Here is a 26,709-nt window from a genome sequence, read left to right on the forward strand (position 1 = left end):
AACCTTGAAATGTTAGATGTCGAGGACCGTATACCGGATCCATTTAGAGAAACGACTATTTGTCACCATCTAGTGGTTTGAAACCGCTACGACTTTCACTAAAAATTGTTTTTGTTTAACAAATGCGTTACTGCGTTTCTTTATTTTATTTGGAGCTGCGGAAGACACCACCAACCACCATTGGTTCATTTTTACTAAGTTGTTTTTACAACAGTTTTCTTACCAGCCACCGCCAGGATTATTTATGACCGTTTTAATGTATATGAAACATGAATGTTCCACAACACGTTTGTTAATACAATAAAGTTGAGGTGGGCAGGGAGGGAGGTAATTGATCTTTTTTTTTTTTATGTTTTATGTCAAACCCAGGTGTGAGTAATCCCATACAGTTAGTGATGAATAAATGTGGTGCATTTCATGTATCAAACTACAATATTTGAAGCATGTAAAATATTTATAACGAGTGCAAGGAGCTTTTCTAATACAGTACATAAAGAATGGGAGAAATAAATAAGCCACATGATGAAAATGACATATTGATGGATGATATATAAATGTATTTTGATAGTTGAATCAATCAGTAAAGTGAGTAACAAAGGAGTGCATTGAAGAAATTAATTTTATTGAATCATTTACAAAATAAAAAAGCTAAAAGCCTGTTTGCTTGTTTACAAAGTCTATAAAAGAGAATTGTACTTCTCCCCATTAGTTTAACTGTCTGAACTTTGTTCACACTCAACCTCTTCTTCAGGCGGCTCTTCAGTGTTTTTGTTCAGAGGGTCTCTGAGTGCCATCAGTTCTTTTAGCTTCATATAGGGCTCACACTCTCCAGCAAAATGGTTTCTCTAAGAGAATGATACAGCGCAGAAATTCTTATCCATCCATTACTGCTTAACAGGGTATGTAAGCTCACAAGCACAACTTTAAAAACCCACCTGCAGACAGAGACGGAGTAAACCTTTACCTCCATCTTGCATCTGCAAGGATGTCAGGAACTGAGGTAGAGACAGTTCGGTTATCCTGTTTCCTACACAAACACATGTACACGGCATCAACACTACTTCATCTAGTCTCAACCTAAAACAATATAATCACAATCATATGTATAGCTCAAATTCTCAGTTTTTTGTGTGTGGCCACCACCATTGCGACACTAATTGATAGTACTGTCATCTTTTTTCAGGACTGTTTCATGAGGTTGTTTAAAAATATATATATATTTATTTTTATTTTTTGTTTTTGTTTTTTACAAATATGTTTTTTAAATTATTATTTTTTATTTATATATTTATATTTATTTTTTAAATAATTGTTTGTTAATTAATTAATGCATTTTTAATTTATTTTTTAAAATATTTTTTATTGTTTATGTATTTTTTTACAAATAATAGTTTTTTTTAATTATTATTTATTTATTCGTATTTTTTTTTACAAATATTTTTTTTTTGTTTTACAAATAATAATTTTTTAAATTATTGTTTTTTTTTTAAATTCGCATTTCTTTTTAGTTTTTTATTTTTTATTTATTTTTAGGAGTAATAGTTATGGGATAAATAATTATGTTTAACCACAAGTCAAAAGCAAAACTGCTAAAATTTTCATGGAATAATTTTGACAAAATCTTTATTTATGATAACTTTTGTCGCATTCAAGTTATTTCATGAACAGAGGGGTACTAACAATTTTGTCCATGTGTGCACATACTGACCTGCCAGGTTGAGGGAGACGAGAGTCGTGTTTCCAGGCAGAACAAGCTCTCCATCCTTGTGCTGCACGGATTCATTCAGGAGGGGGCTAGCCATCTCCAGTGGCTTTTTGTGCTGATGAGTAAGGAAGGCACACAAATGCGTATTGAATATGATAAATCATTTGAAACAACCGGTGTACTAAATTGTTCAACGATATGATGTTCTTGGTACCTCCTGATCAGACACATGGTTTTTTTCTTCCGTGTCCGGACCTTCAGCTGCAACACATTAAAGGAAACATTGGTGGAAATTAATCGAGAAATTAATTAAAATGTGCCCTGGGACCAGTATTGCGCAAAGTCAGCTGGGATAGGCTCCAGCATACCCGCGACCCTAGTGAGGATAAGCAGTACAGAGAATGGATGGATGGATAATTAAAACCCAAGTGTTCATGAGTAATAAAGGTTATTACATTTCTTAAGACACTTTTGGTCTTTGGCTGGAGCTCGTTTCCCATCCGGTTTAGATGATTCCTATAATAAAAGATAAGCAGATTAGTTGGTGTTAAATACACAAACATGATAAAGAATAGCACTCACAGTCAATTTTGTTGAGTACTTTAGACTCTAAAATGAAAGCAAAATTTACACTTACACTAGTAAAATTTAGTCAAAATCTCTCCTTGCAAAATTTACTTAGAATTTCTGAGTGTAAATTATTATTATTATTATTATTATTATTATTATTATTATTATTATTATTTGATCAGAAAACACTAAAATACTTTTGAGTAAAATTTACTCGACAAAATGTATACTGTGTTGTAACTCTTAATTCATGCAGTCTATTTTGCATCATACCCGTTTCTTAGTAGTATTTTTGTTCTCCCCTTTATTGGAGTTCAGTGAAGCGTTGCCGGTTAACGATGGCAGCTGGTCATTGGACAGCTTGGCAGCACAGGATTGGTCAACATCCACCGTCGCTGACGACTGAAAAATAATGTAAATAAGCATTTATATTGTCATGTTTACATGTCCTGTGCAATTTCTTTATTCATGGGAGTCATATTTGAACAAAATCCACTGCTTTTGAATGCTATTGAGCAGGAGTCACTGAGTGTTCGTGATTCTGAAACCTCATTTCAATTATATGCCAATTATTTACTCATTCAAATTCAGAAAGGTTGATACCATTCTTTTCTGTGGTGTATCAAATTTAGAAAACATTTATTATTTTTCATTTTACAGGGAATTTAATGTTTAAAGAAAAAACTTTAATTTAGTTTAATTTAACTGTAAGAAATTTCCTGTACCGTTTGGTTGGTGTACTGTAATCACAGAGCCGTATATAGAGAGAGTTTGGCCAACTCGGCTTCGGCAGGGTAACAAGATGGCGTCCATATGTCATGTGACCAGCAGTTGACTAATCGCGCTGATTGGTCACGCTGTTATTGGTCAACTTCTGGTCACATGACAAACGGACGCCATTTTGTTACTCTGCTGAAACCGAGTTTGCCAAACTTTCTCCAAAGATCTGTGTAATCCAGTGTTTTACTGCCACCTAGTGGTCGTTATAATACAGTGAAATAAGATTGTGACGCAGTTTGCTTGCGACACAATTACATGCACAGTACCGTTCGTAAAGATTTTGTGATATCGACTGTCTGTCCCTTAAAAATACTTTTCTTATTTCCATTATTTCTAATGAGGGAAAACAGTTTTGAAATGCAAAGTATAAGTCAACTATATTCCCCAGAAGCACTTACAGAATGTCTTTTTTCCAGAAGCAGTTTCCTCCTCTGCACAACTTCTTCATGTGTAAGCACAACTTCACCAAAAACCTGATCATTGCAGGAGTTATTTAAATACATTCGACTTAACATTTGATCTCATGTCAGTAGCTACCGTGGCCAGTTGTGTAGCTCCTGAGTCTCCAATGTGATTGTTGGACAGTGAAAGGAACAGCAAAGTACGATTGAACCGCAGGCCCTGAGACAATAAAACGGGATGAGAAAACAAATCAGCAATCATGACTGGCATCCACATAGCATGCATTCTTATGGAAAGTCAACCTTAAATATTTTTTTGATAATAACATGCTATATGTGACCTCGCTAGTCTAAATATGACATTCTGATTAATATTACATTTGTGGAGTATGAGTTATGCAGCAAAATCCAGACGTTTTTATCCATCTCAGGGGGCTGCCATTTTGCCACTTCTTGTCGAGTGAAAATGACATCACAATTTCTCAGGTCTCATGTAGCAACCAATCACAGCTCAGCTTCAGAAAACAGGTGATCTGTGATTGGTCATTGCCGGCAACTGTGATGTAATTTTCACTCGACAGCAAGGGATAAAATGGCCGCCTTTTAATATTGATAAAAACTGCTGGATTTGGCTGCTTAACTCATATTCCACAAATATAATAGTAACCAAAATACCATATTTAGAATAGAGAGGCTGCATAGAACATATTATTGTCAAAAAAATATTTTTGGGGTTGACTTCGCTGGGGCAATGAATACAATTAAGACAGCAGGGGTGCCAAAATTGAACCCTGTGGTATACCATTTGACATTGGGACACAGAACAACCAAGGCTAACACAAAAAGTTCTGTCTGCCTAATGGGATTTATACCACCCTACAGCGCTACTACTAATGCCCACCTGGTGCCGCAAATGACCTAACAGAAAACTGTGTTCCGTATCAAATGCTGCAGTCAGATCCAACAAAACAAGACACACAGTTTCCTGTGTCAATAGCCAGAAAGATGCCATTAAAAAATCTGAATAGGGCTGACTCTATGCATCATATTAAAACCTGTAAAACGTCCATTCCGTGTCATTACATTTGCAATATGTCCAGCGCCGACATCGCCAATATGGTTAAACGAGAGGTTGAGTGTGGTGAGGTTCCAATTTGCAGATGTGCTGGTTGAGAGACCGGCCCCAAGAAGACTTGCGCCCTCATCTTCAATTCGGTTGTTGCGCAGGTTCAATTGAGTGAGGCTTGAAACAAAAGAAATGCACCAAGATGAATCAGTGATGTTTGTGCATCTGTGTGTGTGTGTAGATGTCAGGGCTATTTCTGAAAAAGTGTACTCACGCACTTCCTTCACAAAACAGAAGGTGGTGGTTGTTATCTACCAGAGGATTGCCCTCTAATGTAATAATTCTATCAAAATAAAAGGATGGATTGATGAAGTCATGTTGTAGAGAATTAATTATTAACATTCAAAACAGAGAGGGACAAAAACAAAGACTACGTTTCACTCACCTGAGGCTCATGCACACACATATTGCATTTACGAGGGTGATAACCATTGGCTCCGTCAATCCGGCCTGCCAAAAACTAACACAACCATAGACAATTGAGCACAGCTAGTGACTGTGAGTATGGTGCAATGTTTCTCTCGCTACCCTCAAATGACTTACTAAACGCTCTGAAGCGTAGACGAGGAAGAAATTATTTTGCTCAGAACTCGGATGATTGGTTCATCTACCGTCCATCCTGTGAACAATACCAAGAGGATACGCATTATTTCTTGCCACAGTGATCTGATGGGAAAATTATATACTACTGAAGAATGTGATTATGATTGTTGCAATCTCTAATCTGTGTGATGAGTGCCAGTCCTCCTTACCAAAGACCTTTATGCTCGATGTGCTATAAGGGTCTCCATTCTCTAGCTCCACTAGGAGTTGTGGCTTAAACACATCACGTGCAGGCTTTTTGTGCGACTGCCTGCCACCTGACAATTAGATACGTCATTTTAATTTCTTAGGTAAAGAACTTCACATAAGTTATTTGCAGAAAAACTCATCGTTATTCACTGTATATATGCTTAGGCCGAAGCAATAAAATTATTACTTTGCTGCCATCTTTTGGCATCTTGGTGTCAATGAACTATGTTGAAAAAAAGGAGTAATGTATTACTTTTCCGCCAACTTGTGGCATCTATATGCTATTGTAAAGTGAGGGTTTGTTGGTGGTTAATAGAACACGCTTTATAGGATGAGAAAGCAGGATGAATACAGATTTCTTTCGAGAAACAACGCTGTTTCTCCTCACACACGCAGCTACAGCGACAACGCTTGACAACTGATCAGCTGACCAACACTAACCAATCAGGAGCTAGCAAACTTTAGGTAAATGCAAGTAAATGAACAGCATATTTAGCACGTCAATTTAGCTACTTGTATATAAAAATAAAATACAAAATTGGTTAAAGGTGTAAATAATTCTAGAAACATAAATGTATAAGTGAATACATACATTTTAACAAATCAACTTAAATCTTACTCATTTCTGAACCTTATACTTTGTGGGGAAGAAGCATGACGTCAGTTGTACATAAGGGCCAGCCCAAAAATGCACAAATAAATCCGCCCAAAAAATACAATCTAAACTATTAAGCATTTAAACGTGGTCTAAATATGCAATATTAGTGGTATGTCAATCATTACATAAGGAAAATTACTGCCAAAAGTGTAGAGAGAGTAATGCCGAGTTGTTTTTTTGTTGTGCATTTTGGGTGTCTATGTCACTTGAAATGTATATGTAAATAGAGTCCAAAAATCTACATGCTCCATTGTAGTTACCAGTGACTTGGTTCGTTTTTATTATACAGCACTTGTGTTTACCTGTGGTGGTTTCTTGGCTGGAGGAGCTGGATTTGGGCTTGAGTGTTGGGATGTTTTTTATATCCAAAAGAGCACAGAGGCCAGGGAAGTCAGTCATCACATTGCCAGAACACTCATAGTCGTCTGAGAGAGAGTTAGGAGCATTTAAAGCCTATTTGTCAGAGGACTTGGGAAGAATGAGTTTCTCTAATTGCCACTCACCAAAGGTTCGAGTGGCTGCTGTTTCAGCCGAAGTTGCTCCTATGGCACAACAGACCAGAGATGTATTTTTTTAATGCTGAAAATAACAGTATCCATCCATCCATCCATCCATCCATCCATCCATCCATCCATCCATCTATCTATCTATCTATCTATCTATCTATCTATCTATCTATCTATCTATCTATCTATCTATCTATCTATCTATCTATCTATCTATCTAATCTATCTACCTGTTTGTATCGGCGCCGACTCTTCAGGTTCAGAACTTTTCTCGGACTTGTCTTTAGCTGGTTTCTTTCTCGCCATGTTTGTCCCTTAAAACGTTGCTAGGGAAGCCTCAATTAGGTTGCTATGGCAACACTGCATTGAAGCATCGCGAGACCATGTCAACCGCACGTAAACGGTCCGACAAAAAAAACATCTTCGTTAACCGAGGGAACGGTTACTCAACTGCGTTTTATAATAAACTTCCCCGAACCTGACTTGACAGACAAATAAATTATAAACAATTGAAAAGGTGCAATAAAACAAATACTGTATTTATTATAACCGAGATGCGCTCTTCTCGTGTCCGCGTTTGTCAATGAAATCTCGCAATATGAGTCGATTTCAAATTACATGCAGTAATTTGTCATCATCAGCAGACTGCAATAAAACAATGTAGCATATCCTATTTAACTGTAGAATTGAGTGTATTTGAAAAAGTGACAAAATATTGTTGGTCTATTGAAGTTGTTACTGTTAGTATTATTGGTCACATATTACTAAATGATTATGACTGGTGGGTGGTGGGGGCAACTACGTCATGCAAAACAAGTGACGTAGTATGTATCGTCTCGTGTAATGAGAGGACAAATAGCCAAATTTAATTTATCCCAGTGTGTTACCTGAACAAACACATGGTTTTTGCCCCAAATTTAAGCTTTCAACAAACATGCGCTGAAATGTCAAAGTAATGATCAGGACATGTAGACAACATTTGTAGACACCAATTTATTTGCAAAAAAAAAAGTTGATTTAGTGTCAAGTTATCCTTTAAATAATATAAATATTTCGTCTAGTTTATCTGGGTTTGTCTATTAGACTTGTGTGACTCTTCTAATTTGATGTTCTCAAAATTAATTTGCCATTAATTAAACAATGTGGCTAATCTTTTTGAGGTTGATTCTGATGAATAGTTTTACATATAAATAACCTCTAGAAAAAAAAACTAACTATAGTATTAAAATGTAGCAATGCATCTGCGATATTGAAGCAAAAAAAACAAAAAAAAAACACAGCATACAGTGTATTCACAATAATGTAGTGCTTTTATTAAAAACAAACAAACAAACAAATATAAAACAAAAAGTAAAAACCAACAGCATATTTCCATGACTTAAGAATTATAATTACAAACTTTTAACGAGTGGGAGAAGTTTTTGACAAACTGTACACGTCACAAAATGTCAGCCAATCTGCCATTTACAATGCTTGCATCTCATTTTGTGATTGTCTAAAAATAACTAAAGAAATCACAGAAAACACACAAATACAAGTACAAGCATCATACAATGACCGCTATCACAAAACGGTAACCATTTCCTATTTGAAAGAGAGAGAAAATAACAACAGGAACGTGATAATGGTCTGACAGGTTCATTTTTGTTTTTATCACTTCTCAAAAATATTATAACATTTTTATGTTGGCTAGCTTTTTTAGTGTTCAACACTTTGCAGCAAAAACAAAAACAAGGAGTACACTCCACCTTTATAAAAGCAATATTATTAACAATATTCAGTGGCAAGGGTGTTGCTGTGTCACTGCCGTGCCCCAAATGCCTTCTTGTGTTCGTTTTGACATTCTTCTCGCTCATGAACATTTACATGAATTTTATTTATAGGCAACAAAACTTAACTTATGCTTCTATGTTGTCAGGGAAGTTATGGTGAGATTAAAGACAAAAAAAAGTATTTTCCTCCAAGTTTTAAATGTCTTCATAATAGCAATACAAAGCAATTCAAACATTAGCATTATAATAATCGCAATACATTTAGGGCTGAGTCCTGTACAGTACAATAATAAACAAAATCATTTTTCAAGATATTGCTTTAGGAGAAACCCCTCAATGTAAAGCATGTCTATATACACAACTTGGCACTGTACAGCTTAACCGTTTCCATTCTCCATCCACAGTGTCATTTTAATGGATTCTTTGTCAGTTTGCATCGGGACACTAGCTTGTCCCTTTTACGCAGTCATTTGAGGGGGGGGGGGTGTCATCAGATACCACCAATTCTTTTCAAACATTCTCCATGGCAACAAGGAACAAAGAGACAAAAGTTCATTCCCCTCCCAATATACAGTATACACTTGTCTCAGAATATAAGAAAATATGACCGTCACGATACATTATATGTTAAGCATTGTTTTCCATAGTTTTCTTAAAACTGTTAATTGCCATTAAGCCCTTGTTTTTCTCTCATATTTTTCTGTTAAAAAAAAAAGAAATCTTGAGGAAATTGTGTAGACTATAGATACACAGAAAAACAGGCAGTCAGAGAGCACTGCTGAGTAAGGCGTTACAGTTCAAGCCAGTGTCCCTCCCACCTGATTTAGTTAAGCTGGTGAATCCATCATTTGAAAAGCTGACCGTCTCAGGGAGAGGAAAAAAACTGAAAATCAAAACCTCAACAATACACTTTGACAAAAAGCGCTCACGCAGTCTTCCCTCCCTCCCTTTGAAAACAAGCAGGCTTAGTCTACATGAGTAGGCTGACTAGAGTAGAACAGGTAAAAGATAATAGACTTGCTTTTTTTCCACACTGCATCATCAAGTACTGTTTTAGTGTGTTTTTAATACAGATACAATACACAGAGCTTCACTATTATCCATGGTACAAAAGTGCAGTCTACCCAACCTTTTTTTCTCACGAGCAGCATCTTGCACCTCAACTACTTTACTTCCATTCCAAAAATTTCACCCCCTCATTGGATGCACTGACATTGCAGCATAGTATCACAAGGGGGAGCAGTTCTCCAGCATTCTCAACAACACTGACTGAGCGATAGCCATCTTACAGTCAGTGTGCTACTTAGTACCAAATGTGTGGGGTTTTTGTCCTATGTCCTAAAAATACTCCTTGAAAATGCTATTGACAAAGTCGGTGCTTCCAAACCCCCTCCAACCATCTCAAGAATTGAGATGATAAAGTCCTGGAAGAGGTAAAGATGCATTATGGTCTGGAAGGGTTTGGATAGCCAACTAGACTCATTTTCTTTTTTATCATCTCCCGTGAAAGGGCGCCGGTTTGCCTGCCATGTTGAAATGTTACTTTCTGCAAACAAAATCACCAAATCCAAGTGTCCGTCGCCGTAGGCGCCGCCCTGCACCTTCCTCCAGGAGATAAGTGACATCTACGGCTGTTGGAAGAACACAAAAAGGGGACGCTTAAGAGCTTTGACAGAAATAGCTGAAAGGTGAGGTCAGATATCAAAGAAATATCTTTAGGAAGGGCTCTCCTAGAAATGGATGATGTTAATCCACAAAAAGATCACTGCCTGTTGGCATTGTGACACGTTTGTCAAGGGAAACATAAAAAAAAAGTTCTGAAATCACCACTTTGGAGACAGATGGGTTCCGTTGTTGGGGTATTATTTTGGGTAGAGTGGTTATTCTTTGCAAGATGAAGGCTCCCTGCTATACCGTTGTTATTTCTAATAATTAAATGCAAATTAAACATGTTAGCTCCTCAATCTGATTTTGGCCATGCTTTGTCAGCAAAGTGATTCTTGCAGTGCTTTGGTGTATTGGGATTCATTGAGTTGATGCAAAAGTTTTTTTTTATTATGGTAGAAATTTAAAAACAAAAAGTTCATTAAAATATTATCAAAAAATAAATTTAGACATTTAAAAAAAGGTGGAAAATGTTGGTGGAAAATGAAAATGTTAAGTATTGTTCGTAGGTTAGATCCATATCCAATTTTATACTACAAGTTCTTTCAATGAGGAAGTTATAATAAGAATAACTGGGTGGTATGTAAGCAGAAGGAAAGAAAAAAACAACAGGTTGTGTTTCTGCAGGAAAAGTGTGGACAAAAGCAAGAACCACAAAAATATAATCCCATCTGTTAGACAAATGTTACGATCCACAATATGACTCATGTCCCCTCATCCATCTGTTAAAACTGGCCAGTGTGAAAATGGTTTAAGAGTCACCAATTTATTTTTGTTTGTTATTTCTCACTCCACCAAATGGGAAGCATGATCAACTTGTATAAATAAATCAAGTGAAGCCCTCAGTCATTTGTTGACCTACTACCCTGCTGTGTGCCTGCTCCCTCACCATTCTTGCTGGGTGTTCTGTGCAGCAAATCCAAGAGAATCTTGTTGAGTCGCTCCCTTTGGGCCTCCCTCCTGCCCAGTGCAGGGTGCTGAAGCGGCGAGCAAGCTGACGAGGACGGCTGCTCAAGCATCTCTCCTATCCTCTCAGTGGAGCCCTCTTCCTGCTCCTTTCGCTCCTCTGCCACAGGCCCTTCTGCTTGGCGCCTCTCTTCATCCTCATCATTGTCCCCCTCTACTCGCGGCGGCTTGTCCGGTAACAGTTCAGGATCACCCGTAGCAGCGTCGACGTCCTCCTCCGATCTCCTGTCTTCAGCCTCTGGTGGGAAGTCGTCGGCCCGCTCGCACGAAGAGCCGTCGTCCTCGCAGCCTTCAGATCCTTTAGAACGCTCGCTCTTCCATGCTGAGCGGCCCCCGTTTCTCTTGTAGTTGTCTGGTACGTAGTGAGGCTACAAACGGACAATTAGACAATGGTCATTTACATATACTGTATATATAACACTCAAGCCCATTCCATCCTTTCATTGTGTGAATGCTGAAACACCATTCACACTTGTGCTGTTTGTAACCTTTATTTTTATTATTTATGCTTATTATTATAGGTACTTTTTATTCTCCACACTTTTTCGATGTGCAAAAAGTCCCACATAATATATCCAATTCACACCGTTCAAATTTGAACTTGCTTCAAAAATTCTTGCTTCAACAAGTCTGATTCCACATTACTTACAGTTTTCGCACAATTTAACGTTAATATTTTTTCCCCATTTATTTTCAATGGGATAGACATTCAACTATTTCTAAGTCACTTTCCGCGCCTTCTTATCATCATTACCAGCTGTCTGATACTGTTCGGTGGTGCAGTTGGTAAAGTGAATTGTCCAGTAAGCAGAAAGTCGTAGGTTTGAATCCCACCTGACTGTACATTGTAAATATATGCATTCCTATTATGCTAAGTGGCTAAACTGACTATAATATCAGGAAATACATTATAATTTCAATAAAATGATTAAATGCATGTGTTAGCTTTCAGCATTAGATGACAATTTTCAATATGAATACAGTACACCATAAGACCTGATTTTCAACAAGTTAACTCACAGATAAAACACATCCTAGGCATTGTGCATGCATGTCAATACGTGGGTTCTAATCCCGTTTATTTAATCTATCATTCAACTACAATTAATAATTAGTAATTTTCATGTAATTTATCTTTCAATTTAATTTGTAAGTATTCCACAAGCCCTCACCGCATGCAATCACCATTCATACGCAATTTCTCCAGAAATTGTACTTTGTCTCGTTTTCTTAACTAGTTTTCATTAGGGTTAGGATTACCCAACAGTCCGCAAAAAATCTTACCGAGAAGTCTCTCTTGGGTGTCAGCCGCTTGGAGAAATGGTTGAAGGCATATGGCTTGGTACACACTGGGTAGCGGTTACGATGGATCTTGTAGAAAAGGTGAGCTGACTTGTCCAAGCGGTAATCACAGATGTACACATCAGGCTCTTTTACCCCTTTTGGCCGTCCTTTAGGAAGACAGTCAAGTATGTCGGTCAAGCCATATTAATGAATTAAAAATGAAAAAGTGTTTTCTCACCTTTGCAATACGTGTAGAGATCAAGAACGCAGCAGGTTCCCACCACTGCTTCAAGTGGGATGATCTCGTAGAGTGGCATGCGAAATAACTCATTCTGGTAGAACCGGCGAGATGGCGAATGGTGTGTCTCGTGGGGACGGAAGTAGTGGTGGCCAAAGGCAAACCGCTCACCCCTTCAAGATTGGGTATATATATTATATATATATATTATATAAATGTGACATGAATAGATAAGAGTAAATATTTCCCCCACTGCATGCATTGGTACTGTAGTTGAGTTAACTGCATTACTTTTCATTCTTCCACAGTTTCTCGATGCGAAAGATGTCAAGTTTGTCTCGGTTGAAGTGCGTCAGGAGGCGGTAAGACTGTCTGATGGGCTGGCCCTCGGATGTGCGTCGGCTGTCTCTCATCAGGTACACACAGTCCCCTGCACACACAGACAGCTTACGTTTCAACAACCTTGCAGAATCTTTTAGCTTTATAAATAATTTAAAATACAGTCAATAAACTGAAGAAGAACATTACACGCCCATAAGGTTGCTGTTGTCAATACCTTGGTGGAGAAGCAACTCATCTCTTAGGAGGCAGATGTAGTAGACAGAGCCAGTCTGGGCGTAGCTGGGTTGAGGTATCATGGGAACTTCCTGTAACACATAAAACAACAAAGACAAAATGAATTTAAATGTCCAAGTCACAAGAAATCCTGGCATAGAGTCAGCATGATGGTCTGTGATGCTCTCACATGCAGACCTACCGTGTCTACTGGCCTCGGATCACACTGCTCACACAGGTAGTGCTCCACTTCCGTCTCCAACCGCATGCAGTCACAGTGTTGCCATACCTTAAACAAAAACAAACACACTCCCATTACACTGAGGAAAACCAAAGTGGAGCATCGTGTGTCACATATTTCAGTTATCTTTGTTTTTTGCTGCAAATTGAACCACAGTATGGCTCTGAAGAAAGTACAACGTGAAGTGATTGTGCTATGGCCCTGGAAAATGATGCAAACTTGCAATTTGGGGGTGACAGGTGAGCTCTCGATGGCAGGTTTAATGCTTTTAAAACTGCTTTGCAGAAATGCAGCAAGCTCAGTCACTGTTAGTGCATGCAACAGAGCGAGACAGTACAGAGATGTACATACATGTCTGGAATGGGCATCGGCTCCTAGCTCAGTGTGCACTCATGTACATCGGTGAGTCGACCAGGGTCCTCTTTGTACATTCGTTGCCTATGGCTGTAACGGCTTATTTTTATTTCCATTCATTTTAAAGAGGAAGTCAACCTTAAACATTTGTTGACAATGTGACCTCACTCGTCTAAACACGACATTCTGATTAATTTGTGGACTATGGGGGGCTGCATGGCTCAGTGGATGAGTGGTCGTCTCCCATCCGTGAGGTTATGGGTTCGATCCTCACCTCTGGTGACCATGTCGAAGTGTCCTTGAGCAAGACACTGAACCCCGATTTGCTCCCAATGGACCTAGCAGTGTCTTGCGTGGCAGCAGTTGGCCATTGGTGTTTGAATGGGTGAACTTGAGGCTTTTATCAGTATCAGAAGGTGGCCATTTTGCCACTTGCTGCCGAGTGAAAATATCACAGTTGCTCAGGGCTCAGGCAATGGCCAATCACAGCTCACATGTTTTTTTAGGCTGAACTGTGATTGCTTGTTATCTGAGACCTGAGAAACTGTGATGTAATTTTCGACAGCAAGTGGCAAAATGGCCGCCTTCTGATATTAATAAAAAATGCTGGATTTTGCTGCTTAACTCATATTCAACTAACGCAATATTTACCAGAATACCGTATTTAGACTAGTGGGGCGGCATAGAACATATTATTGTCAAGAATTTTTTTGGGGGGGGTTGGCCTTCCCTTTATTGGGAAAATTTGTTTTGTTCACAGAAGAGAGTCTCCAAACTCACTAAGGCTGAGAGCCAAGGTTGGAAATTACTGATCACCTCACTGCTAACATCTGACAGGAACAAAAATGTTTGTCTTTGCCTTTGGCACTAGTGTAGAATGTATGTGCTAATGAGAAATATTTTAATGTTCCTTGTTTTTCTTTAGCTCTCCAGAGGAAATTACTAAGTTTAGTTTAGTCTCTTAGCATACAATTACTGATTTAACCTGTTTTCATTGGTCAAAAAGCCAATCAGATAAAAAGGTACAATAACATGGAAAATCAACTCCAGTGATGACTGATTTTCCTCTTACATTCCTTTGCTCCTTACCATGCACTTTTCACACTGGATCATCAAGCCTTCATCCTTGTACATCCCACAGATGCACCGGATAACGTCGTCATCCTTGTCATGGGATCCGGCCGCTCCGTGGTGGTGGCCCCGGTCACGCTCAAGTGAGTCAGAGCTGTCAGCCTCACTGGCAGTCTCGCCCATGATCTCATCGATCTGCACGGCAGCCTCATTGCGTGCACTGTAGTAGGCTTTCCGCAACCGGCACACATCTCTGCCGATTGATGACTTCCTGCCATAATATTTCTAATAGGGAAAAAAAGGAATTAGTGAGAAATCATTTTGGAAATGTGATAAGCCACACAATTCCAATTAGTAAAGCAGCATGCCTCTAAACCCTTTTGCTAACAGAACGTGTATGTTTACATAACTTTCTGTCTAATTTATTGTTGACTAGTTGGAAGGGTATTCTTTAGTTCAGGCAGTCACCACACTAATTCTTGGTAGCGGAAAGGTCATACCTAGTGATAACAGCAACATTTCTCCTTCTAATAAACTAAAACTAAACACAAGACCACTTCCACATACTCTGTTCACATTATTCATAGCAAAAGGGTACATTCATTGGAGCGCACAATGGGACACCTGCATACCTCAGCATTGCGGAACACTTTGAGCATGTCAGTGTCGAATACTTCAACGGTCTTGTAATGGCCCGTGAGGATTTGTTTCTCAATGGTGCTCAAATCCAGCGGGTCTGACACATTCTCATAGTAATGGCTGTTCCTAGTAATACAATAACACACAAAAATCAAATATGGTGACTAAAAGTAACGAAAACTCACAATAAACCTTTAAAGGGGAAGTCAATACAAAAAAATTCTTGACAATTCCGGTTAATATTGCGTTAGTGGAATATGAGTTAAACAGCAAAATCAAGCAGTTTTATCAATATCAAAAGGCGACCATTTTGCCACTTGCGGTCGACTTAAGATGACATCACAGTTGCTCAGTGCACAGGAAACGACCAATCACATCTCACCTGTTTTCTGAAGCGTAGCTATGACTGGTTGTTATGAAGCAAAATCCAGCCATTGTTATCCATCTCAGGGGGCGGCCATTTCGTCACTTGCTGTCGACTGAAGATGACATCACAGTTGCTCAGGTAATGACCAATCATACCTCACCTGTTTTCTGAAGCTGAGCTGTGATTGGTTGTTACCTGAGACCTGAGCAACTGTGATGTCATTTTCACTCGACAGCAAGTGGCAAAATGGCCGCCTCCTGAGATGGATAAAAATGGCTGGATTTTGCTTCATAACTCATATTCCATAAATGAATCAGAATGTCACATATGACATATTATTGTCAAGAAATGTTTAAGGTTGACTTCCCGCTTTAAGGGTTTTACTTAATAATAGATTCACATTCTTACCTTTTCCGTGACGGGAGGTTCAAGAGCGGAGCAGCAAGTGTCTGGCTGGTTGAATCTGAGGCAGAAGTAGCAGAAAAGAAATCTTTATGCAATGCTGAATTTAGTTCAGGGACAAATTCTGATCAGAACTGTTTTTAACATGTACAATTAGCTTTGTTAGCTTGACTATGATGAGTTTGATTTAGGCTATTTTAGTCAGACTAACCCAATAATTATATTAGTGCCAAAGCTGTAAGATCTGTGTATTTCTTTGGGTCACAATACACAGGTAGATAAAGGTTGTAAGGATATCAAGTACACCTCCACAAATAAATGTCAAGATAGTTACTAACCCTTGTAGCTGGTAATCATGTCACAAATCTCCTTGAAGATATGTGCAAGGCGAGCAGTGCGTGTGACTTCTGTGTTTTCTTCAGCAGCAGCAAGCCTCCGTGTACGAACTGACCGTGACGTCTGCAAGGCTGAAAATTGTGTGAGGAAAACGTCTGGAGGAAATAGGGCATGCATGTTAGCTTTACATTCTACCTACTATGACTGTGTAAGTCATATATGCGAAACAAAACCAAATACAAAAAATATCATTGTAGTTCAAAATAATCAGGCTCACCTGACTTAATGTTTCCATCATCACGGATGACTCCGCCCCAGCGGGTGTACATGGACAGACTGTTAGGGTCTCTCTCTCTTTCACCCTCACGTTTGAGCAACTCCTGTTTATCCCTCATTTTTTCCCAGTTCCTCAGGAGGAACACTCGATGTTTGAGCACAAAGTTCCTACACATTGAGGGAAGGGTATAAGTTAGGAACATACAGTCTGACTTGCGTTGATTGTCTGCTCCCACTACAGCCGCCTTTGCCTGATCGTTGTTTTTTTTTTTTTTTTTTTTAAAGGAAATCATGTGTGATGTACCTTTCTCTGTTTGACATGGGTTTCATTAGGTGAGGGTAAAACTTGTTGCTGTCACTTGATTCTTCCTCCTGAAAATAAAGAAAACCTTCATTAATTTTCTCAGATTTATCATTTCAATAAATTACTATATTTATGAAAATAAAATAATTCCACACGTCTCTGCTAAGTCATAGTTTTCATGCACTAGGTTCAATTTGATTTTAGGCCAAATTGGTTGGTGGTGAAATGAGTAAAAATAATAATTTGTTGCATTTTAACAGAAATTGACCCAAGTTTTATTTTCGATATCTGGGATAGGGACAGACCGATTATTGGCCGGGCCGATTAGCGGCATTTTGACAAATGTCGGCATTGGCCTTTCTACGAATCTAAAGGCCGCTAAAGCTGGTATCTCACTGAGCAGTGAATACTTGGGAACGTAGCGGAATTTAGGGTTTTCATCAGCATTTGTAAGATGTTCACAGACAGTTTTTTAATTGTCGCAAAGACATTTTGAACATATTTACTGTCTGTGAAGATCTTTTGAAATCCTAAAACCCTAAATTAGTTTACACTCATTTGCACGCATTTGTCGCTCAGTGACATACAGGGAACTTTTCCTTTCTGGATTTATTTAAATTTCCACTTCAAAAAAAAATGAGGCAGACACTGGGAACTCCCTACACTTTTTATTTTTTAAAATAAAACAAAAAAATAAAATGAAAAAATTATGTTGAACTTTTGGCAAACTTTATTTACAGTAGAAAACTTTAGGGAACTATTTACTTGCTTAGTTTTTAATTTTGCTTAACACATGCTGATGACCCTGGAAGCTCCCTGCAATTTTTGTTAGAATTTTTAAACAAAACCGTAAATTCTTTATAAGTCAAAAATTAAAAAGGAAAGTCATTAAAAAAAATGTGGACGCTAATATTTCCTCTTTTACTGCAAATGAATATTGGCTCGAAATATCGGTTATATCGGTCTGCTTGACTACTAATAATCGCTATCCGCCTTGAAAAAATCATATCGGTCAATCACTAATCTGTGGTCCACCAGTGAGTAGTCTAGTGTTTATTAAATACTCTAACTGACCATTATTCATCAGAAAAAAATACAAAGGTATCACTCACTCGTTTTTTAAGTTGGTGTTTGGATTTCCGTTTCTCTTTGAGTCGACCCAGTCGCCGAGTACCAGCGGCCTTGCCAGGCAATCCATTGATACGCTGGCTTTTCCCGCCGATGATACCTCGGCAACTCTCTGAGCCACACTTACACACTTGCTGTGGAGAGAAACAATAACAATACCAAAATAAATAGCACATAGTTGAGGCAGGTGAGAAAAAAATGTGTCATGGTAAACTGAAAGAACAATGAAAAGCAGTCACATGAAAAATTACAAGGTTACAGCTGTTAATTAGAGTTGTCAGTCACCTGCTCCTCCGTGTTGAAGGAATGGAAGTTGTAATCATAGGTGAGCTCAGTACCGCTGCTGATCTCCTTGAGCGCAAAGAGGCCAATTCTGTACACTCCATTGACTGACCTGCAAGTCATCATATTGAGTGCACCACCCTCATAAATAGCCACATAATTACATAGCATACCATAAAGCACAAGGACATTTTAGAAATTAGCTACAGAAAATACTGTATGCCACTTTGAAGTTAAAACAAGCGGTCTGTGACCATGTGCTGAGTCTGAGAAAATGCTCAGTTAAGAGATTTGTTTACATTGGTGTGGGTGGAAAGTGGCATTTTGTCTGTGTAAGGGCTTCCTTTTGAGTTTCAAACATGTCTGCATTGAATGAAAATTAAAATGGGCAATAGGGAAGAAAAAGGAAATCTCTGGACACCGCAGTTGTCACCGAGGCCCAGTTCCAAGTAAGCTCCGCTCTATGACACGATTGATGGATCTTGAGAGCTTCAAAAATCCTCCAATGCCCTTGAGTTTTTTTTAGTCCAGCTACTTTTCATTACACATAGATGCACAGTTGCTCACCCACATGCAACCACCAGTTCCCCTCATTATAGGATGGTCAAATGGGAGAAGACAGTATAACTGTCATGTCTGGGTAGAGCTGGCTTTGGTTGAGGGCCCCGATTGGTCCTGAGTGGATGCCTGCCCTTCCGCAGGCTGACCAATCCGGGCCCTCAGCCACTTGTGCCTGGCCCCAGGTGTGACTAATCCCCTAATTAGTGTGGGTGCATTTAATTCCCGGGTGGTGATCAGTCCCTTGTGGGATCATTGCCATTGTCACGGTCACCCCCGGAGTTTGTGCTGTCATTTTGATTTTGAGTTTGAGTTTGTACAATAAAACATAACGGTCTAACCCGCACTCCTGCCGTGGTTCTCCTGCCTTCCTGCATTTTGGGTCCTCTACGCCACACATCGACAGTCACCACGCCATTCCGTGGACACATCGTGACAGAATGATCCCACCATAAACGGACCCAGCGGATCAAGAGGCAGGTACCGTTCCTGTTTTGGCGGTGCGCATGCAGCGCCCGCTTCCAGTTTCCAGCGGCGCGTGGGGAGCGCCCGTGGCCAGTTCTGGCGGCGCTCGTGCAGCGCTTGTTGCCGATGTTTCTGGCGGCGCTCGTGCAGCGCTTGTTGCCGATGTTTCTGGCGGCGCTCGTGTAGCGTCCGTTGCCAGTGTTTCCGGCGGCGCTGATGGCAGCGCCCGTGCCGATGTTCCTGGCGGCGCTCGCGGAGCGCCCGTTGCCAGTGTTTCCGGCGGCTCTGGTTGAGCGCCCGTTGCCAGTTCTGGCGGCCCCCGTACAGCGCCCGCTTCCAGTTCCGGCGGCGTACGTCCTGCGCTGCAGCCCCTGGCATCATCGCCTGAGCCGCTGCAGCCCCTGGCATCATCGCCTGAGCCGCTGCAGCCCCTGGCATCATCGCCTGTGCCGCTGCAGCCCCTGGCATCATTTGCCTGTGCCGCTGCAGCCCCTGGCATCATTTGCCTGTGCAGCTGCAGCCCCTGGCATCATTTGCCTGTGCAGCTGCAGCCCCTGGCATCATCGCCTGTGCCGCTGCAGCCCCTGGCATCATCGCCTGTGCCGCTGCAGTCCCTGGACTCTACGCCGGAGCCTTCATCCGGGTCCCACTACAGACGGTGACTTTGTTTAGGACGTCTGGGATCCGTCCCTTAAGGGGGGGGTACTGTCATGTCTGGGTAGAGCTGGCTTTGTTTGAGGGCCCCGATTGGTCCTGAGTGGATGCCTGCCCTTCCGCAGGCTGACCAATCCGGGCCCTCAGCCACTTGTGCCTGGCCCCAGGTGTGACTAATCCCCTAATTAGTGTGGGTGCATTTAATTCCCGGGTGGTGATCAGTCCCTTGTGGGATCATTGCCATTGTCACGGTCACCCCCGGAGTTTGTGCTGTCATTTTGATTTTGAGTTTGTACAATAAAACATAACGGTCTAACCCGCACTCCTGCCGTGGTTTTCCTGCATTTTGGGTCCTCTACGCCACACATCGACAGTCACCACGCCGTTCCGTGGACACATCGTGACAATAACCTCACACAGTCAACTTTCTAAGGTTGTAAATTGTCCACAACTAAACATGCTGAGTTCAGCTTTAAAAGTCGAGCACAGGGACCTATAGACAAGCTTGCTGCTGTGAATTAGACTGGTTTATAAAATCTGTCCTTCAGGAAAGTCATATCACACCTTTATATACAGTACATCAAAATTACATATTAACCTGCATTTAAGACAGCTTTAATGGTTAGCAAGGCTTCTTTGTCCTCCTCCACTCTCCCTTGCTCGGTGTTAAGTTACTCCTCAACCACTTTTAGCGATAATGATACTTAATGATAATGAAGAAAAGGCTTAAGCTCTGGTAGCTAGCCAGTAGTACCATCAGTAGATCCTGAATCGAATCATGAGGTTGCCGAAAATAGTTCACTCCTACTAAAAATTGTACTGACGATATTTAGAAAAAATAATACTAGCTGTTCTATCTTTTAAGTGGTTTATCCTTCAGTGACACTTACCACTTCTGCATCTCACAGTTGGGATCACAGCTGTGGTTTATGAAGCGTGCCTCATTGCCCATTCTATAGCTGTCAATCACCATGCCACTATCCAGGTTCAGACAGTAGTGGCCACTGTGAGCAAAGTACTGCTGCATCATACGACTCCTGAAACATGACGTAGAAAGAAAAATAGTTTATTTACACTTTAGCTACCAGCAAAATTATGTATTTTCCACATGTCCAAGAGCAGCTTACCTGAATTCATGTTCGCTGACCACTTCTCCCAGGTACTCAATAATGAACTGTCCAGAGCGAAGACTCTCCTTGGTGCGGATACCCCAGCCCTTGCCCTCGGCACGAAATCTCTCTAGACACTGAGCCCATTCGTGCCTCTGGATATGCTGGTTGTCGCAGTGCTCATGACATGGACATGTGCTGGGAGAGCATTCAGCAAAGCTCATCCTGGAGAATTGAGCCATTTTGCAAACACAGATCATTGTTATCACCATTGGCAGGCTTCAACTCATTCAAACCCAAAAATGTATAAATATGTTTTTAATACTTTGTCCTTCACTCACTCCCCAAAATTTATTTATACATATTTTATGTTTTTTTTTTTTTAATGCTAGAGCATACAGAAGGCTTTGATACAGCTTCTGACCTGAAGAGGTCGCTTAAAGCAGTGTTAATTATTACAAAAAACGGCCAGCAGGTGGCAGCAGAATATAAGAGATCAGCCAAGGCCATGTTGCAACAAGCTCTTTTTGCCAGTGTTTTCAACAGGTTTGTGAATAATGATGAAAATTAGCTATAGCTAATTGCAGATACAAATATACTTTTTTTCCTGATGAAAGAAGAAACTCTAATCTTTCTTTTGGTATGTTCCATGTTTTTATAGCAATAGAACTGAATATTCTATGGACCTCGCAAAATCAGTCAAAATCCAGTAAAACAGCCGGGAGTGAAGGGGGTTGCTTCAGTGAAAATGGCTGGGAGTGAATGAGTTAACATGAAACATGACTCCTTTGATCTATAGGCTGTGTTTACCTGTTGAGGCAGTCATCCAGGCAACCTTTTTCAGTGCGGTTCTCAGGTGTTTTACAGTTGCATGTAGTTGTTTCATACCCGGAGAAAGGCTTCACATCAACATATACATCTGCGACACAGCCAAGATTTTACATTGAGGTCTTTTGCCAGGCAAAACAACATTTCAAAGTATCAACTGAATCAATATATCAGTACATGTTAAAGATTGGGTTCTGGTTAGAACACAAGAACAATGTTAGACACCTACTTGATCTGATCTTTTTGTAAAGAGGGACATCAGGCCTTTTGTACAGCTTAACAAAACAAAACAAAAAACAAGATAAAGACCAGCTTCATGAAAAAAAAAGCAAATATGCCAATTCTTAAAGGATTTACAGCAAATGAAACACAACAAGAAAAACTTAAATTAAATAAACAGTATGATGCTCGTTATGATTGATCACCTGATCGTGTTTCCACAGCCATAGGATGTCATAAGGCAGTTGGAAATCAATGCGCTTTTGTCTCAGGTACTTTCCTAAAATATCACATAAAGTCAAATAAAGTCTTGAGAAATACTGAAAAGATGTGTTGCTGATTGTTTCTGTAAGAGGAAAATGACAAGGACTATACACCACTCAGCTTTGAGTTAGCTTTATTAGCTGGGGTAGTGAATAAAAAGGGTAAACAATATTAGCCCCACTTATATTTACATATTGTATATATGTCAAACCTACTGACATAAGAAAATATAAATAGCTTAGTGACTCACCGACGTGTATGGGTGCTGGAAACAATCCATAATCATGTTCCCCAGGTATGTACTCAAGCTTCTCTTTTTTTAGCTGCAGAAGCTGACTTCGGGGGCTAACAAGCAAAAGCATTAAAACAATTAGAAAAAAATATATAATGTTAAATACATTTACAAACATCTAAATCAAAACATCTTACTCTTCAGTCTTGAACACATCAGAGTAAAGTCCAGCCTTCTGGAACTTTTTCTTTGGAGGTCTGGCTGGTCTCTTTTCCCGTGGACCGGTTATGGGTATGGCTGATGTTTGTTCCCTGGAGACAGTGTCTTGGCTTTGTGGAGAGTGGTGGCCATCTGGTTTATTCTCTACTGAGCTAAAACAGAACCATAATTTGGGTGATGGTAAAATAAAAATAAAAAACATGTTCCAACAAGAGCCCTACATTCTTTGACACTTGGATGTACAGTATGAAGTGGATGTAAAAAAAATTTTGTGATGTAAAAAATGAGACAAAGATGAATTATTTCAAAACTTTTTCCTTCATTAATGTGACCTGTGCAACTCAATTGAACTCAAAACACGTGAAAGTACCGGTAAACAACATGGTTAATGTGGTTGCTGCGTTCAGAATTAACCAATCACATTCAAAATATTAAATTTGAGTCAGCCAATTCAGGTGCATCTGATTAAACCCCAATGAAGTTTAACTGTTCTTGTAGGGTTTTCCTGCCATTGTTTTGCTATCTAGCCAATACTTGAATGTTTTGTGATAACACTGAGTGGTATTTGAAACTGTTCATAATTCTCTCTAACTTGACTAAGGCCCTAGGTTCCAACTTTCAGCTGAAGGAAAACAGTCCAACAGATTTTTCCACAAGTGTTAAACATGTTCTTGCATATGTTTGGGAGATTTCAAGGGTGTTTTGCTATATTTAGTGGAGCTTGGATCTTTTTTTTGTAAGATAAGGTCTCCACTATACTCTACAGGTGAGAGAAATGTAGAAGATAAGAAATTGTTGTCAGATCTACTATAACAGCCCGTACATGCAAGAGATTTTTTCAGCTTCTTCATTGTTGTTGTCCGTTGTTGTTGGCAGCCTCAGTAACCAGTTTTCTTTGCATCTTGTTTTGTTTTTAAACGCCCACTAGAACCACCAACTTTATTTGTGGTTATTTATGCACTAAATGGTAATATTTATGTTGACTCCCACTTAACATTAGTTTGAATGTGATTGGTTAATTCTGAACACAGCCACATGCCCAGTTATAAGAGACACCCTCTCACTTGTTTGACCACATTTTATGTAATTTTTTATTTCACCTCTCCAATATTCCCTTTTCCCCGCCCAAAAAATGAGTTGTACTGGCTATAGGTCACATTAATGGAGGAAAAAGTTCTGAAATGATGTGCAAAGTATATTGGTCTCATTTTACTTTTTACATAAAAGCCTCACATTCGACCGTGGGTGTGTAGACTTTTCATATTTACTGTATATGGTGAAGTATACTTACCCAGGAAAGTGACTGCTCTCATCCTGGGCAAGCCAGCACCGTCCAGAGCCTGGTCTGGGCCTTGCAACCGGGTTGCCCACATTTTCTTCTCTGTCTGGCAATTGCTCCACAGTGTCTTCTACCTCTCCTTCCTCTTCTTCCTCACCTTCATCTCTCTCCCAGTGTTTCCTTTTCTGTCCTCTGCTGCGCTGGTCTTTGACAACTGCCTCAATGGTATCCTTTACAGTATCCCCATCCCACATTCTACCTCCTGCTGGCTGGTCTCCCACTCTGTGCCGGGTTTGACTGAATTCAACAGCAGGAGGTGGGGACGGGGACGGTGGCGGTGAAGGTAAAGGGTGCTTCCGGGGACGCCCAGGGCCCCTTTTTTTCACCATGTTGTTTCCTGTACGGGCTTGCCTCTGCAGCTTCTTAGCGCGCAGAATTTTGTTGACATGATGAAGGCTGTGCCTGGATTGCTGCGATCGATGGGACTGATGGGGCAGGGAGGAATCGAGGCAACAGTCCTGGGAGGGAGACAGGCAGGAAGAGGACGCTGAGCCATGAGAGTAAAACATAGGAGATTGGTGATGGAGCTGTTGTCGGTGGTGCAGGGATCCTTCAGGCCCTTCTGAGGTCGAGAGTACGCCACCTCTTGTCTGGATACTTGCAGACCCTTGTAGAGAAAAATAGAAAAATAAATGGTCTGAATATACATGTCAGATGATTGTAAGATCTTAACAAGAAAGAAAATGAGGTATCATTCTGGGAAAATGGAAAATCATTCCCCAAAAATTTACTTGCTAACCAGTCAATTACATTACGCATTCGCCTTGTTAGTTCCCACTCTTTGAGGCCTGATCTACCCACCTTGTCCATTGACCACCAAATGACCCCAAATCCTGAGTTCTAATCCAGGATTACCCTGTCTTGGTTTGAAGTTAGAACAGCACCATTCTGCCTCAAGAGGGTCCTTAGTTTCACATGTCAATTACAAAAGCATGCAAGCACATACACACACACACACAAGGCAAATATAACACACTCAAATAAAAATACATACCAGTACCACTGCCTGCATAATAAGGCCAACCCATTACTGATGCCCTGTCTTCATCACAACAATAACTAAACTCTGGTGACAATCGCACTAGGTCTCATATTATGGTAATTTAAAATCAATGTAACATAAAAATAGCTTGTAAGGAAAATACTCCACCCCTTCAGTAAAATGTCTCTTGGCAGAAATGCTACATCAACAATGGTCATCCACATTTTCATTGCAGTCATTATGCATTTTTGCCAAGCCCTTAACCACTACTAAGCGCTACCAAATGTCAGGGAGTGTGTGCAAAGATTATGTTACAGGCTTTCAAAGAGTCTTCTCTCCATGAACAAGTGCTTGTGAGGCCAGAAATGCACACGACGCGGCTGAACGCGGCTGCAGTGGCCCATCGTGAAAAAATTATAGGTGGCGACTATCCGCCGCAGACCAAGCAAGTCAGCACTGCACATCTAACAAAGCGCTACAACGGAAACACGACCTGTATCAGATTTTGAGGCTACACATAAACAATATATTGGAACTGCATTATTTTTTTATTGAACCACAAAAACATGGCATGACTGTCAAGAAAGAATGTATGGCCACTAAGAAGAGGAAATCGGCGATAATAAAAGTGTGAATATTTTGATAAGATAGAATAGGCAATAATCGATTGCCCCATTCACTGGCTGCACCTGTGCATTTCAGCGACAGAGGTTCTCTGTGGGTTTTTTAAACTTAGATTTTATTGTTGTTTTTTAACTGCTCTTCTTGTTCTTTTGGATTTCATGGGTTTTAGCTGTCCCAGTTTTAATAAATCAAAGTGTCTGTATTATTGACAGTATGACAAAGACCAAGAAAACTTGAGGTATTTGTCCCTACTTACAAACTTTCTTTTCCAGTAAGCTAGTTTACCACTGATAATCACACTGAACTCTGAAAACGCAAATTTTGTTGTATTCTCATCACAGACCTCTTCAGGTTAATGCTGTTAAAGCAAAACCTGCTCAACCCTATGAGGTTTTTATGATCATTCAAGGTATTCGTTTATTTAAGGCATCTGAAAAAGATGTTTAGACAAAACGCTGAGCTTGATTTTGTTCAAATTCATGTTTGGCAAATCAAATTCAGCTTTTATCAGTGGGACAATTTTTCCAGCCCATTCTGTAATTCTGTCAAAAATGGACAGTGTAAACATACCAAGACGATGTTATTGAGGTCTGAAAATGATCCTTAAATCAGTTCTATATAAATTGATTGTAATGCAAGTTATAACACCAGTGTGATAACCTACAAAGCTAACCAGCCACAATATTCTAATGATGGCATGAGAGCTATTTTGGGCTAATTAACATTGAACAATGTCAAATAGAATTTGGGTCACAGATTTCTCTGGTGCAATTACGTCAAAAGTAGTAATGTACAGGA

The 26,709-nt window shown here is 39.9% G+C and overlaps 2 protein-coding genes across 2 annotated transcripts in view; both read right to left on the reverse strand.

The window, feature by feature from the left end:
* Nucleotides 1-710: 710 nt before the first annotated feature.
* lrrc71 (leucine rich repeat containing 71) lies at nt 711-6,847 on the reverse strand. Its single transcript, XM_077549083.1, has 16 exons — nt 6,769-6,847; nt 6,536-6,574; nt 6,335-6,457; nt 5,335-5,442; nt 5,126-5,201; nt 4,968-5,042; nt 4,797-4,865; nt 4,540-4,699; nt 3,593-3,676; nt 3,454-3,528; nt 2,549-2,677; nt 2,161-2,221; nt 1,920-1,966; nt 1,709-1,820; nt 936-1,027; nt 711-845 (listed from the first exon to the last, which is right to left on the reverse strand). The coding sequence occupies exons 1-16, from the start codon at nt 6,842-6,844 to the stop codon at nt 711-713; spliced, it is 1,461 nt and encodes a 486-aa protein (XP_077405209.1). The 5' UTR covers nt 6,845-6,847.
* Nucleotides 6,848-7,829: 982 nt separating this feature from the next.
* ash1l (ash1 (absent, small, or homeotic)-like (Drosophila)) overlaps nt 7,830-26,709 on the reverse strand; it is a 32,130-nt gene continuing 13,250 nt past the window's right edge. Inside the window, exons 5-27 of the mRNA XM_077548321.1 lie at nt 24,258-24,912; nt 22,945-23,118; nt 22,766-22,860; nt 22,458-22,531; nt 22,262-22,307; nt 22,015-22,123; nt 21,223-21,429; nt 20,986-21,132; nt 18,422-18,530; nt 18,121-18,270; nt 17,009-17,076; nt 16,706-16,872; nt 16,431-16,583; nt 16,099-16,153; nt 15,317-15,449; nt 14,703-14,969; nt 13,221-13,307; nt 13,020-13,110; nt 12,755-12,893; nt 12,464-12,636; nt 12,226-12,392; nt 10,865-11,309; nt 7,830-9,941 (exon numbers count right to left, since the gene is read on the reverse strand). Of these exons, the coding sequence (XP_077404447.1) occupies nt 9,850-9,941; nt 10,865-11,309; nt 12,226-12,392; nt 12,464-12,636; nt 12,755-12,893; nt 13,020-13,110; nt 13,221-13,307; nt 14,703-14,969; nt 15,317-15,449; nt 16,099-16,153; nt 16,431-16,583; nt 16,706-16,872; nt 17,009-17,076; nt 18,121-18,270; nt 18,422-18,530; nt 20,986-21,132; nt 21,223-21,429; nt 22,015-22,123; nt 22,262-22,307; nt 22,458-22,531; nt 22,766-22,860; nt 22,945-23,118; nt 24,258-24,912 (3,803 nt within the window). The 3' untranslated portion in view covers nt 7,830-9,849. The remainder of the gene's footprint in view (nt 9,942-10,864; nt 11,310-12,225; nt 12,393-12,463; nt 12,637-12,754; nt 12,894-13,019; nt 13,111-13,220; nt 13,308-14,702; nt 14,970-15,316; nt 15,450-16,098; nt 16,154-16,430; nt 16,584-16,705; nt 16,873-17,008; nt 17,077-18,120; nt 18,271-18,421; nt 18,531-20,985; nt 21,133-21,222; nt 21,430-22,014; nt 22,124-22,261; nt 22,308-22,457; nt 22,532-22,765; nt 22,861-22,944; nt 23,119-24,257; nt 24,913-26,709) is intronic.

The sequence above is a fragment of the Vanacampus margaritifer genome, chromosome 17, assembly GCF_051991255.1.
Source record: "Vanacampus margaritifer isolate UIUO_Vmar chromosome 17, RoL_Vmar_1.0, whole genome shotgun sequence".
Lineage (NCBI taxonomy): Eukaryota > Metazoa > Chordata > Actinopteri > Syngnathiformes > Syngnathidae > Vanacampus > Vanacampus margaritifer.